The sequence below is a fragment of the Hyla sarda genome, chromosome 6 (assembly GCF_029499605.1).
Source record: "Hyla sarda isolate aHylSar1 chromosome 6, aHylSar1.hap1, whole genome shotgun sequence".
NCBI lineage: Eukaryota > Metazoa > Chordata > Amphibia > Anura > Hylidae > Hyla > Hyla sarda.
Genome location: NC_079194.1, coordinates 166,090,318 through 166,107,365, shown reverse-complemented (window position 1 = coordinate 166,107,365; position 17,048 = coordinate 166,090,318). Strand labels below are relative to the sequence as shown.

The 17,048-nt window shown below is 49.1% G+C and overlaps 1 protein-coding gene across 2 annotated transcripts in view; it reads left to right on the top strand.

The window, feature by feature from the left end:
* Window positions 1–404: 404 nt before the first annotated feature.
* Window positions 405–17,048, top strand: part of SHCBP1 (SHC binding and spindle associated 1) — a 43,273-nt gene continuing 26,629 nt past the window's right edge. The window contains exons 1-3 of one of the 2 annotated variants that reach the window (XM_056525697.1): window positions 405–593; window positions 5,256–5,420; window positions 11,483–11,598. In XM_056525697.1, the coding sequence (XP_056381672.1) occupies window positions 455–593; window positions 5,256–5,420; window positions 11,483–11,598 (420 nt within the window). In that variant the 5' untranslated portion in view covers window positions 405–454. The remainder of the gene's footprint in view (window positions 594–5,255; window positions 5,421–11,482; window positions 11,599–17,048) is intronic. The other variant, XM_056525698.1, reaches the window with a different exon arrangement.

The window sequence follows — 17,048 nt, the reverse complement described above, 5'->3', positions numbered from 1 at the left end:
ACATCTGGAGGTCCACAGTTTGGAGACCACTTCAGTACACTATACTGCCACATACTGCAGTAGAACACCACAGTACAATACTGCCATCTAGTGAATTTTTTCATAAAATATTATTTATGCACCGGAGATTACACTCGCTTCCCCGGTAACCCCTGTAGCCCGGAACCAGAGGGGCGCATGAGATTACATCAGCGTGAATGGCCTTAATATCTCTCTATGTGTAGTTTGTAGTTTATACTGCAGTGGTGAATGGTTGGGGAGGTGTAGGAAAGGCCTCCCGTCTCTAGGTGGCGCGCTGCTGTTTCTCATTCTCGCTCTGGCAATTCCATCTCTTTGATTGGCGATGAGTACACGGCAGCGAATCAGCGAGCGGCTATTTGTTGACGTAGGAGGAGGGCGTGGCTATGTGATTTGAACGGTGGCGCGGTCGGGCGGGGCGGGATCTGCCGTTGTCATGTCGGGTAGACTGCTGCAGGACCTCTTGGAGGAGGTTGGGGGCGAGGAGGAGGTCGGAAACTCCCTGGACCTGGGGGACGAGGATGAGGCGGTCGGTGGCTCCCGGGACGTGGGGGGCATAAAGGACGTGAAGCAGGGTAAGGAAGTCCTGGTCTCTCCTGTAGGTTTCTGCCCCAGCTTGCTGGGTTTTTGGGTCCCCCTCAAGTGGAGACTGTCTGGGAACTACAAGTGCCAGCAGTCCCCGCTGGAGCCTCCGATCTGTCCTGGCAGCACAGTTATTGTCCAGCTGTCCATCATAACAAGTCCCATTATGTTCTGGTTACCTGCCATTTATAGGGTCTATGGTTCTCTCAAGGAACTACTGGTCCCAGCATAACCTGATAGTCTCTTGTAGGTATCCAAGATAAGGCTCTTAGACCTGAGATGAGTAGTTCAGCCTTGTGAGCGGGACCTGATCCGAACAGAAGGGGGCTGTGAGTCTTCCCATTCACTGACAGTTAGCAGAGATCTTGTAATGGGTGACATATTGAGGCCCATATACGTGAAGGAGTTTTTGGTGAACCCCTTTTAGCTTTGTGGCGATGGGGCACGCTGGTCACTGGTGGTCTGGGGTGATGAGGTTTGTGGTCTGTGATCAGCCGCAGTATCCAGTGGTGTATGTGTATTCTCTTTACTCTATTGTATTTTCCTGGGAGATAAGCGGTGTCATCATCATCTGACTCTGCCACCTCTCCCCTTCCCTATAGTATGTTTTGGGGGAGATGTATGAGAGCTCTCAGGTGTATAACCAGTTGTTCTGACCATAAGAATTCTTTGTGTCACGTGTGACCACTATACTGCAGGGCTTGACAAATGTTATGAATTTAGGAGCCAGGATGCTGCATGTCATATGATCAATTATTAGTGTCCCCTCAACTCTCCCTGTGCCACAGTCATTGGTGTCGCCTCATCTCTCCCAGTGCCACAGTCATTGGTGTCCCCTCATCTCTCCCTGTGCCACAGTCGTTGGTGTCGCCTCATCTCTCCCAGTGCCACAGTCATTGGTGTCCCCTCATCTCTCCCTGTGCCACAGTCGTTGGTGTCGCCTCATCTCTCCCTGTGCCACAGTCGTTGGTGTCGCCTCATCTCTCCCAGTGCCACAGTCATTGGTGTCCCCTCATCTCTCCCTGTGCCACAGTCGTTGGTGTCGCCTCATCTCTCCCAGTGCCACAGTCATTGGTGTCCCCTCATCTCTCCCTGTGCCACAGTCGTTGGTGTCGCCTCATCTCTCCCTGTGCCACAGTCGTTGGTGTCGCCTCATCTCTCCCTGTGCCACAGTCGTTGGTGTCGCCTCATCTCTCCCAGTGCCACAGTCATTGGTGTCCCCTCATCTCTCCCAGTGCCACAGTCGTTGGTGTCCCCTCATCTCTCCCTGTGCCACAGTCATTAGTGTCCCCTCATCTCTCCCTGTGCCACAGTCGTGGGTGTCGCCTCATCTCTCCCTATGCCACAGTCGTTGGTGTCCCCTCATCTCTCCCTGTGCCACAGTCGTTGGTGTCCCCTCATCTCTCCCTGTGCCACAGTCGTTGGTGTCCCCTCATCTCTCCCTGTGCCACAGTCGTTGGTGTCCCCTCATCTCTCCCTGTGCCACAGTCGTTGGTGTCGCCTCATCTCTCCCTGTGCCACAGTCGTTGGTGTCGCCTCATCTCTCCCTGTGCCACAGTCGTTGGTGTCCCCTCATCTCTCCCTGTGCCACAGTCGTTGGTGTCCCCTCATGTCTCCCTGTGCCACAGTCGTTGGTGTCGCCTCATCTCTCCCTGTGCCACAGTCGTTGGTGTCGCCTCATCTCTCCCTGTGCCACAGTCGTTGGTGTCGCCTCATCTCTCCCTGTGCCACAGTCGTTGGTGTCGCCTCATCTCTCCCTGTGCCACAGTCGTTGGTGTCGCCTCATCTCTCCCTGTGCCACAGTCGTTGGTGCCCCCTCATCTCTCCCTGTGCCACAGTCGTTGGTGCCCCCTCATCTCTCCCTGTGCCACAGTCGTTGGTGCCCCCTCATCTCTCCCTGTGCCACAGTCGTTGGTGTCGCCTCATCTCTCCCTGTGCCACAGTCGTTGGTGTCGCCTCATCTCTCCCTGTGCCACAGTCGTTGGTGTCGCCTCATCTCTCCCTGTGCCACAGTCGTTGGTGTCGCCTCATCTCTCCCTGTGCCACAGTCGTTGGTGTCGCCTCATCTCTCCCTGTGCCACAGTCGTTGGTGTCGCCTCATCTCTCCCTGTGCCACAGTCGTTGGTGTCGCCTCATCTCTCCCTGTGCCACAGTCGTTGGTGTCGCCTCATCTCTCCCTGTGCCACAGTCGTTGGTGTCGCCTCATCTCTCCCTGTGCCACAGTCGTTGGTGTCGCCTCATCTCTCCCTGTGCCACAGTCGTTGGTGTCGCCTCATCTCTCCCTGTGCCACAGTAGTTGGTGTCGCCTCATCTCTCCCTGTGCCACAGTCGTTGGTGTCGCCTCATCTCTCCCTGTGCCACAGTCGTTGGTGTCGCCTCATCTCTCCCTGTGCCACAGTCGTTGGTGTCGCCTCATCTCTCCCTGTGCCACAGTCGTTGGTGTCGCCTCATCTCTCCCTGTGCCACAGTCGTTGGTGTCGCCTCATCTCTCCCTGTGCCACAGTCGTTGGTGTCGCCTCATCTCTCCCTGTGCCACAGTCGTTGGTGTCGCCTCATCTCTCCCTGTGCCACAGTCGTTGGTGTCGCCTCATCTCTCCCTGTGCCACAGTCGTTGGTGTCGCCTCATCTCTCCCTGTGCCACAGTCGTTGGTGTCGCCTCATCTCTCCCTGTGCCACAGTCGTTGGTGTCGCCTCATCTCTCCCTGTGCCACAGTCGTTGGTGTCGCCTCATCTCTCCCTGTGCCACAGTCGTTGGTGTCGCCTCATCTCTCCCTGTGCCACAGTCGTTGGTGTCGCCTCATCTCTCCCTGTGCCACAGTCGTTGGTGTCGCCTCATCTCTCCCTGTGCCACAGTCGTTGGTGTCGCCTCATCTCTCCCTGTGCCACAGTCGTTGGTGTCGCCTCATCTCTCCCTGTGCCACAGTCGTTGGTGTCGCCTCATCTCTCCCTGTGCCACAGTCATTACAGCCCTTATCTGTCCTAGGTTAGACTTTTATCATCATGTAGTCATTTATCATCGGTCCTAAAGGGACAGCTGAATTGGGGACTGTAATGTTATTACCATACAAATGTGTAATGCAAGGAAATCAGCTATTGTGTTCTGTTCAGGGGCGGCTGTGGCTCCACTGGTTCCTTATACGGGCATTGTATGTCTATATGGACAGACACAGCTGGTAGTTACACCCACATATTGGGGGAAATTTATCAAAACCTGTGCAGAGGAAAAGTTACTCATAGCAACCAATCAGATCGCTTCTTTCACTTTTAGCAAGGCCTCTGAAAATGAAAGAAGTAATGATTGGTTGCTATGGACAAGTAGGCAACTTTTCCTCTGGACAGGTTCTGATAAATCTCCCCCATAGTCCAGTTAATCTTGGAAGACGTGTCCCCATTGGCAAACTTACAGTTTTCCACATGAGTCAGATTTAAATGGGCCCAGGATGGGACGAAAAAGAACTCAAAATAATATTAATGTACACGTCTCCTGTCCATACTGTCCCCCTACTGCTGAGAGCTTCCTGTTTGGGTCTCAACACCTAGGAAGTGCCCAATGGCAGCCGCAGCAGTGACCCGCCACTGACTCTTTCAGCAGGAAGCAGTAGGCAACAGGTCCAGCAACAAATGGAGGATCAGCAGGTGGTTAATACATAATTTTTTCATCATACTGCCCTGAGCATATTTAAATAGTGTGTAGGAGAACCCCATTTAGGCTGCTCTTACACTGTACAGTTTTGAAGTGAGTGAATTAAAGGGGTACTCCGCCTCTAGACATCTTATTTCCTATGCAAAGAATAGGGGATAAGATGTCTGATCGCAGGGGTTCTGCTGCTGGGGACCCCCGCGATCTCGGCTGCGGTACGCCAGATGACTGCCGATGCTGGACGGAGGTACGTGACGTCACGCCCCCCCTTGTGCCGTTACGGCATTAAGGGGGCGTGCCCGTGACGTCACGAGCGTGGTGTGGCTGCGATGTCACAAGCTTCCGGCGCTGCACTCAACACTTTAAACAAATGCCTGGTGCAGTAGGCAGATTGCTGGGGACCCCCGCGATCAGACATCTTTTGGAAAGGGTACAAGATGTCTAGGGCAGAGTACCCCTTTAAGTAATATAAATGATGCTGCTCCTACTAATTTTCTTTTTTGAATCCATTCCACATTGAATGATTCATTATGGACTGCACCTGATTTTGGCTTCAAAACTGCACATAAGAGCCCCTAAATGTTGTGACTAATGTTGGAATCAGGGGGGGGGGGGGGGGGGTTGTAACTTTCTAGTGTACACTTTGTCCCATTGAGTAGCTGAAGTTGCTCATAGCAGTTGCTGACAGGTATTTTCTGGTGATTTACATCCATTTTTCTGTCCCTTTCGGGTTTACTCACATCACTGCTCAGCATTCCAGGAATCATGTTCTAGCAATAGCCTACAAGCTGAAAGGCATCTCCCACCACAGTACAGGCATAACAGGTTGTAGTGCACAGCTGTCAGTCATACTACAGCCCTGACCCCAGGGAGCTGCTGAGCAGTGCAAGCAATGGGTACATTGGAGTAAGCACTGTATGATATCTCACTTACCGTACAGAGCCGAGACTTGAGAAGCCTCATAGAGACTGCCAGGTCGCCTCAGCAAGTTGTCATTTTTCTTGTTTTTCTCTAGTCTTGTTTCAGGAAGATGAGGACAGTGACTATGGGAGCCACAAAAAACTTGGGAAGGTTTCTCCACGACGTGTTTTAGCTGGAAACATGCAGTTCCCAGACTTGTTCCAGACCGGTAACCTCCTCTTCTATGAGAGGTTTGAGGCCTACAAGGATTATCTGCTGGGTGAGTGCAGACCTAGGACATGGTTTTTAGTGGTGGTAGATCACATTACAGCTGCTCAGGAAGCTCAATATGCCGCTGTGGATCCAGAGTGGCCGATTTCCAGTCATCGGTCCCTCTTGATTTCTGGTGCAAAGTCCAGTCAAGACGTAAAAGAAGTCCCTACATTCTACTGTGAAAAACATTATGTCCAACTTTAGTTCCATAGACTTTTACCCCTTATCGACACAGGAGCTAAATGTACGTCCTGGTGAGGTGGTACTTAACGCACCAGGACGTACATTTACGTCCTATACATAACTGCGAGCATCGGAGCGATGCTTGGTTCATGCACAGCAAGTCCCGACTGCTGATAGCAGCCAGGAACCCGCCAGTAATGGCCGACATCCGAGATTGTGCGGATGTCCGCTATTAACCCCTCAGATGACGTGAACAATACAGATCACGGCATCTGCAGTAAAATGGATGATCGGATCCAATCACCCAGAACTGCAGACGGAGGTCCCCCATCACCTGCCTCCGCTGCCTTTCAAGGGTCTTCTGCTCTGGTCTGAGATCGAGCAGACCAGAGCAGAAGATGACCGATAACACTGATAAGTGCTATGCCCTATGCATAGCACTGAACAGTATTAGCAATCGAATGATTGCTATAAATAGTCACCTATGGGTACTATTAAAGTATAAAAATAAAAAAAAAGTTTTTTAAAAATAAGGAAAAATCCCCTCCTCCCCCAAAGTGTGAAAAGAAAATTTTTTTTTACTAAACATATTTGGTATTGCCGCGTGCGTAAAAATCCAAACTATTAAAATATAATGTTAATGATACCGTATGGTGAACGTGAAAAAGTCCAAAATTGCTGCTTTTTTATAATACATTTATCAATAATTTTTTACATAAAATGTTACGTTTTATATATGCAAATATGGTATCAATAAAAAGTACAGATCACGGTGCAAAAAGTGAGCCCTCATACCGCCGCTTGTACGAAAAAAATAAGTTATAGGTCTTCAAAATAGAGATTTTAAACGTACTAATTTAGTTAAAAAGTTAGCTTTTTATTTTAACCGTAATAGAAAAGTATGTAATCATGGGTATCCTTTTAATCGTATTGACCCAAAGAATAAAGAACACGTAATTTTTACCGTAAATTGTACGGCATGAAAACGAAACCTTCCAAAATTAGCAAAATTGCGTTTTTCTTTATAATTTCCCCACACACATAGTATTATTTTGGTTGCGCCATACATTTTATGGTAAAATGAGTGAATACATTACAAAGGACATCTGGTCATGCAAAAAACAAGCCCTCATACTAGTCTGTGGATTTAAAATATAAAAAAGTTATGATTTTTTGAAGGCGAGGAGGAAAATACAAAAACCTAAAATTATCTGAGTCCTTAAAGGGGTACTCAGCCCCTAGACATCTTATCCCCTATCTTATCGTGACGTAATGATGTTCCGGTCCCTGTATTGCCGGTCATTATGCACAGAGTTTGCTCTGTGCAGTAATGATAGTGCGGTGCCGCAGAGGAGGTCCCGGGAGTCCCCAGCAGCGGGACCCCGGTGACCTGACATCTTATGCCCTATCCTTAGGATAGGGGATAAGATGTCTAGGGGCGGAGTACCCCTTTAACCTCTTCAGGACATAGGGCGTATGGATACACCCTGCATTCCGAGTCCTTAATGACGCAGGGCGTTTCCATACGCCCGTGGGAATTCCGGTCCCCACCGCTAGCTGGTTGGGGACCGGAGCCGGATGCCTGCTGAAATCGTTCAGCAGGCATCGCGGCATATCACCCAGGGGGGGTCATTATGCCCCCCCATGTCGGCGATGGCCGCAGATCGCTGGACAATTCAGTCCAGCGATCTGCGGCGATTCCTGGTCAAACCGGTCTCCAGTGACCCGGAATTACTAGCTGATCGGGGCCGTCAGAGACGGCCCCGAACAGCCATAGCCTGCAGGGATAAGCTGGCACTGGTGCCACCTCACGATCGCCCTGATTCGTCAGCCGGTTTACCGGCCGACCAATCAAGGTGCCTGCTGCGGGTGTCACTCCCGCAACCCGCTCCGCACCTCTTCCGGAGGACGGGTGCGGGACGTGGACCCCGGGAGCTGGGGACCCCGATCCCCCGGCGTCAATGTTGGGATCGGGGCCCCAGGAGCGGCGGCGGCGAGGGACTGACCTGTGTCCTGGAGCAGCAGCAGCAGGAGGTGAGTGACAGCCTCCTGCTGTTGCTTAGCAACAGCTCCCAGCATGCAAAAAGGGCATGCTGGGAGCTGTAGTTATGCAACAGCAGGAGGCAGACAACCACAACTCCCAGCATTCCCTTATGGGCATGCTGGGACTTATAGTTTTTCAACAGCTGGAGGCACATTTTTTCTATGGAAAAGTGTACCTTCAGCTGTTGTATAACTACAACTCCCAGCTTGCACAAACAGCTAAAGTGCATGCTGGTAGTTGTAGTGGTGCATCTGCTGGTTGCATAACTACAACTCCCAGCATGCCCGTTGGCTGTTGGTCACTGCTGAGAGTTGTAGTTTTGCAACAGCTGAAGGCACAATGGTTGTGAAACTCAGTTTTTTTTTTTTTTTTTTTTACCTAACTCAGTGTTTCACGACCGGTGTGCCTCCAGCTGTTGCAAACTACAAATCTCAGCAGTCACCGTACACCATGCACTGTACATGCTGGGAGTTGTAGTTTTGCAACAGCTGGACCCACACTGGTTGTGAAACGCTGAGTTAGGTCACAAACTCAGTGATACATAACCAGTGTGCCTACAGCTGTTGCAAAACTAAAACTCTCAGCATGTACAGTCTGTGAGCGCATGCTAGGAGTTGTAGTTTTGCAACAGCTGGATGTCCCTCCCTCCCCAATGTGAACGTACAGGGTACACTAACATGGGCGGAGGTTTACAGTAAGTATCCGGCTGCAAGTTTGAGCTGCGGCAAATTTTCTGCTGCAGCTCAAACTGCCAGCAAGAAACTACTGTGAACCCCCGCCCATGTGACTGTACCCTAAAAACACTACACTACACTACACTAACACAAAATAAAATAAAAAGTAAAAAACACTACATATACACATACCCCTACACAGCCCCTCTCCCCAATAAAAATGAAAAACGTCTGGTACGCCACTGTTTCCAAAACGGAGCCTCCAGCTGTTGCAAAACAACTACTCCCAGTATTACCAGACGGCCACTGTTCAGGCATGCTGGGAGTTTTGCAACCGCTGGAGGCACCCTGTTAGGGGTATTCTACGCCAGTGATTCCCAATGTCCACCCCTATGCAAGTCCCTAATTTAGGCCTCAAATGCGCATGGCGCTCTCACTTTGGAGCCCTGTCGTATTTCAAGGCAACAGTTTAGGGTCACATATGGGGTATCGCCGTACTCGGGAGAAATTGTTACAAATTTTGGGGGCTATTTTCTGCTTTTACCCCTTTTAAAAAATGTTAAATTTTTGGGAAAACAAGCATTTTAGGTAAAAAAAAAAATTTTTTTTTTACATATGCTAAAGTCGTGAAACACCTGTGGGGTATAATGGTTCACTTAACCCCTTGTTACGTTCCCCGAGGGGTCTAGTTTGCAAAATGGTATGCCATGTGTTTTTTTTTTTTTTTTTGCTGTCCTGGCACCATAGGGGCTTCCTAAATGCGGCATGCCCCCAGAGCAAATTTGCTTCCAAAAAGCCAAATGTGACTACTCCTCTTCTGAGACCTGTAGTGCGCCAGCAGAGCACTTTTCACCCCCATATGGGGTGTTTTCTGAATCGGGAGAAATTGGGCTTCAAATTTTGTGGGGTATTTTCTGCTATTACCTTTTTTAAAAATGTAACATTTTGGGGAAAACAAGCATTTTAGGTAAAAAAAATTTTTACATATTTTTTTTACATATGCAAAAGTCATGAAACACCTGTGGGGTATAAAGGCTCACTTTATCCCATGTTACATTCCCCGAGGGGTCTAGTTTCCAAAATGGTATGCCATGTGGGTTTTTTTTTTTTTGCTGTTCTTCCTAAATGCAACATGCCCCCCAAAAACCATTTCAGAAAAACGTACTCTCCAAAATCCCCTTGTCGCTCCTTCGCTTCTGAGCCCTCTACTGCACCCGCCGAACACTTTACATAGACATATGAGGTATGTGCTTACTCGAGAGAAATTGGGCTACAAATACAAGTAAAAATGTTCTCCTTTTACCACTTGCAAAAATTCTAAAATTGGGTCTACAAGAACATGTGAGTGTAAAAAATGAAGATTTTGAATTTTCTCCTTCACTTTGCTGCTATTCCTGTGAAATACCTAAAGGGCTACAACACTTACTGAATGTCATTTTGAGTACTTTAGGGGGGGGGGGTGTAGTTTTTATAATGGGGTCATTTATGGGGTATTTCTACTATGAAGACTAGAGATGAGCGAACTTACAGTAAATTCGATTCGTCACGAACTTCTCGGCTCGTCGGTTGCTGACTTTTCCTGCATAAATTAGTTCAGCTTTCCGGTGCTCCGGTGGGCTAGAAAAGGTGGATACAGTCCTAGGAAAGAGTCTTCTAGGACTGTATCCACCTTTTCCAGCCCACGGGAGCACCTGAAAGCTGAACTAATTTATGCAGGAAAAGTAATCAACTGCCGAGCCGAGAAGTTCGTGACAAATCGAATTTACTGTAAGTTCGATCATCTCTAATGAAGACCCTTCAAATCCACTTCAAAACTGAACTGGTCCCTGAAAAATATCGAGTTTGAAAATTGGAAAATTGGTGCTGAACTTTTGAAGCCCTCTGGTGTCTTCCAAAAGTAAAAACTTGTCAATTTTATGATGCAAACATAAAGTAGACATATTGTATATGTGAATTAAAAAAAAATTATTCGTAATATCCATTTTCCTTACAAGCAGAAAGCTTCAAAGTTAGAAAAATGCAAAATTTTCTAATTTTTCATCAAATTTATGGATTTTTCACCAAGAAAGGATGCAAGTTACCACAAAAATTTACTACTATGTTAAAGTAGAATATGTCACGAAAAAACAGTCTCGGAATCAGAATGATAACTAAAAGCATTCTAGAGTTAATGTTTAAAGTGACAGTGGTCAGATGTGCAAAAAACGCTCTGGTCCTTAAGGCCAAAATGGGCTTGGTCCTGAAGGGGTTAAGGCCAAAATGGGCTGAGTCCTTAAAGGGGTACTCCGCCCCCAGACATCTTATCCCCTATCCAAAGGATAGAGGATAAGATGTCAAATCGCCGGGGTCCCACTAGCCTTTTCTGATAACTGCTTAAATGGTCACTGTCAGATACAAAAACTTTTTATATGTTGTACTACTTGGCAAAACATTAATCTTTCTAATATACTTCATAAGAAAATGTTATTTCCTTTTTATAGAATTCATGGCTTATAATATCATAGCTTTGTCCAAGCTGAAACACAGGCATGGGCAAAGTCCAGTAAGTGAGGGTGGGCTAGCATTCCTCTGTGCAGTCTGATAGGACAGGAGAGAGCACAGGGGAGCGCCGTCGGACAGGAGAGAGCACAGGGGAGCGCCGTCGGACAGGAGAGAGCACAGGGGAGCGCCGTCGGACAGGAGAGAGCACAGGGGAGCGCCGTCGGACAGGAGAGAGCACTGGAGCGCTAGGCCCATCCTCACTGGACATTGTCCATACCTGTGCTTCAGCTTGGACAAAGCCATGACTTCTTAAAAAACAAAATAACTCTTTCTTATGTAAGTATGTTAGAAAGGTTAATGTTTTGCCAAGATGTACAACAGATAGTTTTTGTATCTGTCAGTGCCCATTTCATTTAAGTTCTGTCCCATAATACACTGTATCCTAACCTGGGAAGAATGTAGTTGTCTTGACTGAAGGCATCAGGCTACAGCATAGGGAAAGCTAGTTTATAATTTGGCTGAAACATTTTATGGTGTAGAAAAAATATTAAGAGGAAAACCAAAAGCTGCACCCTACAATAGAAGGAAATGAACGTGTTTCTAATGTCCAGTTGACCCTTTGGCTACCTCTGATCAAGTGACCTATTTTTGTTATGTAAACCTGTATTTTTATGTCCTTTTTAAAAGGTGATGGTAAACCCTCTGAAGTGACAGAATTCATAGCTGAATACCTGGAGCGAGCCCTGGAACCCTCTGGCTGGAAGGCAGTATGGCGCACAAATATCTTTGAAGCTCTTGTAGAGGTTTGTGTAATTACTGGTAATAATCATATATTGTAGTTCTACTTTGACTGGAACTATAATCTAATCTTCTGAAAGCCACGCCCCCTCCCATAGAGTTGCCTTGAGGGGGCGGGGTGTAATGTCACACGGGGCGGAGTCGAGACGTCACTATACTCCGGTCCCTTGGTCGTCACGCTGCACACTCGGAGCCTCCAGCGCTGCGGAGAGCTCACAAAGGTGGGTGCGCAATGATAGATTGCGGGGTTCCCCATCGGCGGGACTCCCGCGATCAGACATCTTATCTCCTATCCTTTGGATAGGGGATAAGATGTATTAGGGCCGGAGTATCCCTTTAAATCCCCTTTCTTGTGATACCTGTGTGTGCACAGAGCTGAGATCGATGAAGACCACATAAGTTACGGTTACCAAAAACCAATCAGATTGCTTCTTTCATTTTTAACAAGGCCTCAGCAAAATGAAAGCAGCAAGCTGATTGGTTGCTATGGGCAACTGGACAACTTTTCCTCTGGAAAAGTTTTGATAAATCTCCCCCTATGTCTGAAAGTAATAGTAGTGTGGGAGCATAGTGTTGATCTGACAAGTATGATTTACCTATAGTGAACCACACTGAATGCAGGCTATTGATCCATTGCGTTGAATTACACTTGGCAAAGTTGCTTAAGAGCTATACACATTAGATCAGTGGTTCTTAACCTTGTTGGAGGTATTGAACCCCACCAGTTTCATATGTGCATTCACCGAACCCCTCTTAATTGGAAAAATTTGATTTTTTTTTTTTCAAATTCAAAACATAGAAGGTATATATTTATACATAGATGCACAAAATGAACAAAACCATTAAAGAACAAAACCATGAAAACATGATTTCTCTATCGGCTCCATTGGGGGACACAGACAGTGGGTGTATCTTGCTGTCTCTAGGAAGTGTGACACTATGGTGATTAAAAAAAAAAAAAAAAAAAGTCAGCTCCTCCCAGCAGGATACACCTGCCTTCAGGCTCTGAGCTAGTCAGTTTAAGCTTAGTGTCTGAAGGAGGTGGACGTGGTATGGATTGCTCCAGACCAGGTCTTCTGATTTATTTATTTTTTTCCTAGTTAGGGAGGTGTTAGTTTTTTATTCCTTTTCTTTTCTGTTTTCAGGTGGGGACTCCGGGACTGCGGTTCCCCGTTTCCCCATTTCGAATGAGGGGGCACAGACATTGCATATATGCGCTGTTAACCCCCCCTCGCCAACGGTCAGCGCTTGGGTCGTACCTCACGGGTCGTTGTCCCCCTATTTCCCTGCTCACCTCGCTCGCTATGCGCGTGATGCAGGTAACTAAAGCTGACTGAAGACTTCACTGAAGACTCCAGTAGGTAAGTTCTTCTGATGAGGTAAGTACTTCCCCCTTTTTTTTCTCCATAGGTACGGACTCGCAGGTTTTGGCCCACCTTCAGTTTTTGGGGCTAGCTTACAGGGGCTGCACTTTATTTTTGGGGGAGCAGTGGCACCTGAAGGGACATCATATATGGGGCACTTCACTTATGTGTGTGTGTGTGCGCTTGGTGCGACTACGTCCACAGCGCCTTATTCCCGCACTTTACTTATGTGTGCGTGTGTGTATTGGTGTACTTCGCCACAGTGCCTTATATGAGGCGGTCAGCCTCGGCACTGTCCCGGGCTGGGCGCTCTCAGCGCCGGCTTACTTTCACTTTGCCGGCAGCACCTTATTCGCGGCTGACGGCCGCGGCGCTGCTATGAGCTGGGCGCTTCAGCGCCGGCTTCTTTCTTTTCTCCCGCAGTCTCTGCCGGCGTTGGCCGCCTGCTCTATTCCCCCGAGTGCACAAACGGACGACAGGTGCGCTCGGGACAAGGAGCGAACGCCATGACGGTTCTCTTCGGCCGGTCTGTAGCTCCGTCCACAGGGCTGGGAGCGCTCAGGTGTGAAGCAGCCTCCAATCAGCGCCGTGGGTGCGAATTTCAGTAGGAAGGGGTCAGTTAGTGCCTTGCTCCAGGCACGCCCCTCTCTTCCTATTGGCTGGCCTGTTTCACTCTCTCTAGCTGCACAGAGAGAGTTTCCTCACTGCAGCTGACAGGGGACACAGACTAGGGTGTCTGCGTTGGGTAGTGGCGTCCCTGGAATAAGGTGAGTTCCTTTCATCGGTGGACATCAAGGATGCCTACCTCCATGTGCCAATATTTCCGGAGGGGCACTTTGCAGTCCCGGAGGGGCACTTTCAATTTGTAGCCCTCCCCTTTGGTCCAGCCAAGGCTCCTCGGGTCTTTACAAAGGTCCTTGTGCCGGTGATGGGCCTGTTGCGGGCGAGGGGAATCTTGGTGATGCCCTATCTGGACGACCTTCTCATCAAGGCTCCAACCAGGGCCCAGACTCTGGAGAATCTGGACGTCACTCTCCACACTCTGACTTACTTCGGGTGGATGGTCAACCAGGACAAGTCAGTCCTCCGTCTTACCCAGTCTCTAACCTTTTTGGGACTTCAATTCGACACGGCCTCTGCCCGAATTTGTCTTCCGCCGGACAAAAGTCTGATGCTCCGGTCGGGGGTCCGCTCCCTTCGGACCCAAGTATCAGTCTCCATCCGCACTTGTAAGGAAGTCCTGGGCCAGATGGTGGCAACTATGGAGGCCGTACCTTTTGCCCAGTTTCATTACCGCCCCCTTCAACTGGCGATTCTCTCGGTGGAACAGGTCTCCTCTGTCCCTCGATCGTCAGATTGTTATCCCTCTCAGGGTCCGTCAGTCTCTGTTCTGGTGGCTCCGCTCCCCCCTTCTACTCCAAGGGCGGTCGTTTCTTCCCCTTCACTGGCAGGTTGTTACAACGGATGCCAGCCTGTCGGGCTGGGGCGGCATGTTCAGGGATTGGACGGTTCAGGGTCTCTGGTCTCCCCAGGAGACCCTTCTTCCGATAAACATATTGGAATTATGGGCGATTCCTCTCCTCTTTGTCTTCTTCATTGGGAGTCTTAACTTCAGTCCCGTCCTGTCCGCGTTCAGTCGGACAAAGCCACGGCCGTGGCGTACATAAATCGTCAGGGCGGCACTCGCAGCTCGGCAGCCATGGCCGAGGTAACCAAGATTCTCTCCTGGGCAGAGAGCAACGTTCCGGCAATTCACATCCCGGGGGGTGCTCAACTGGGAAGCGGACTTCCTCGCCCGACCCCGGCGAGTGGTCTCTACATCCAGAGGTCTTCGCGCAACTCTGCGACCTCTGGGGCATCCCGGACGTGGACCTCTTTGCGTCCCGGCACAATCGGAAGATCCTTCTGTTTGTGTCCAAGTCCCGGGACCCTCAGGCTCTTGCCGTGGACGCCCTAGTGATTCCTTGGGCGGGGTTTGCCCTACCCTATCTGTTCCCTCCTCTTCCGCTCCTTCCCAGGGTGCTGAGGAAGCTCAAGGCAGAGGGCGTCCCCGCCATTCTGGTAGCTCCAGATTGGCCCCGGAGGTCGTGATACGCCGATGTAGTCAGGCTCCTGGACGACCCTCCACTGCGCCTTCCGCTCCGTCCGGACCTGCTCTCTCAGGGTCCTCTTTGCCACCCCAATTTACAGTCGCTGCATTTGACGGCGTGGTGGTTGAGACCGCGGTTTTGAGGGCCCGTGGGTTCTCTTCCCAAGTCATTCACACCATGCTCAAGGCTCGTAAGCCCTCCTCTGCAAGGATTTACCACCGTACTTGGAGGTCTTATTTTCGTTGGTGTGAAACACAGGACTTCTCCCCGGTGACCTTCTCGGTTCCCCGTCTTCTCTCCTTTTTGCAGTCGGTTGGAGCTAGGGTTGTCTCTCAGTTCCCTTAAGGGTCAGGTTTCGGCCCTTACTGTTCATTTCCAGCGGCCCCTGGCTTCTAATCCTCATGTCCGGATCTTCCTGCAAGGAGTTACATAGTTACATAGTTACATAGTTACATAGTTACATAGTTACATAGTTACATAGTTACATAGTTACATAGTTAGTATGGTTGAAAAAAGACATACGTCCATCAAGTCCAACCAGGGGATTGAAGGGAAGGATGTAAGGGGATAAGGGAAAGGGATGTAGTTTTATAATTCTGCATAAGCATTAATGTTATTTTGTTCCAGGAATGTATCTAACCCTGCTTTAAAGCTGTTAACCCTGCTTTAAAGCTGTTAGGAGTGGCGCACTTTGTTCCTCCTTATCGGTCTCCCTCTCCTCCTTGGGACTTGAATTTGGTTCTGAGTGCCCTCCAGGGTGCACTCTTTAAGCCCCTTAGAGAGGTGTCTCTCCGCCTCCTTTCTTGGAAAGTGGCGTTTCTGGTGGCCATCACCTCCATCCGGAGGGTGTCTGAATTGGCAGCTCCTTCCTGCCATTCTCCGTTTCTGGTGATCCACCAGGACAAGGTTGTTTTCCGGCCAGACCCTTCCTTTTTACCTAAGGTGGTCGCGGCTTTTCATCTCAATGAGGATGTTGTCCTCCCGTCATTTTGCCCGGCTCCTTTTCATCCTAGGGATCGCTTACTGCACAAGCTGGACGTGGTTCGGGCTGTTCGGTCTTATCTCTCCATCACTTCTTCGTTTCGTCAGTGTGATTCTTTTTTCGTCCTTACTGAAGGTCGTCGCAAGGGACAACCTGCTTCTAAGGCCACCATTTCTAGGTGGATTCGGTCTGCCATTTCGGAAGCCTATCGCTGAAAGGGGAAGATTCCTCCTTTTCAGGTTTTGGGCTCATTCCACACGTTCTGTTGGGGCATCCTGGGCTCTCCAGAATAGTGCCTCGGCCTCGCAGATTTGCAAGGCGGCTACCTGGTCGTCTTTACACACTTTCTGGAGGTTTTACCGGGTTCATACTTTCGCATCGGCTGCTTGTCTGGGGCGTAAGGTGTTGCAGGTGGCAGTGGATCAGCAGTCTGCCTGATTACTTATCTGCCCACCCAAGGGATGGCTTTGGTATGTCCCACTGTCTGTGTCCCCCAATGGAGCCGATAGAGAAAAGGAGATTTTTTTAACACTTACCGTAAAATCTCTTTCTCGAAGGATCCATTGGGGGACACCGCTCCCGCCCTTTTTGGGTTTTTTTCCTTGGTTCCCTGTCAGAGGGTGTGTTCAGTTATGTTTTTTTTCTTCTGGTTCTTGGGCAGTTTTAGGTTTTTCCTTGACCTATTGGTCTCCTCCTATTGCTCTGGAACTTAAACGGACTAGCTCAGAGCCTGAAGGCGGGTGTATCCTGCTGGGAGGAGCTGATTTTTTATTTATTTTTTTTTTTTTTTTAATCACCATAGTGTTACACCTCCTAGAGACAGCAAGATACTCTCACTGTCTGTGTCCCCCAATTGATCCTTCGAGAAAGATTTTACAGTGTTTACAAGTGTTAAAAAAAATCTCCTTTTTCACACAAAAACATAATGTGTCTTCTGCTGTTGTCTTTCAGAGACCAGTTCAGAAATGCGCGGCTTTACCTTGGCAAGTGCCACTATAAAGTCCGCACCATTAGGCTGG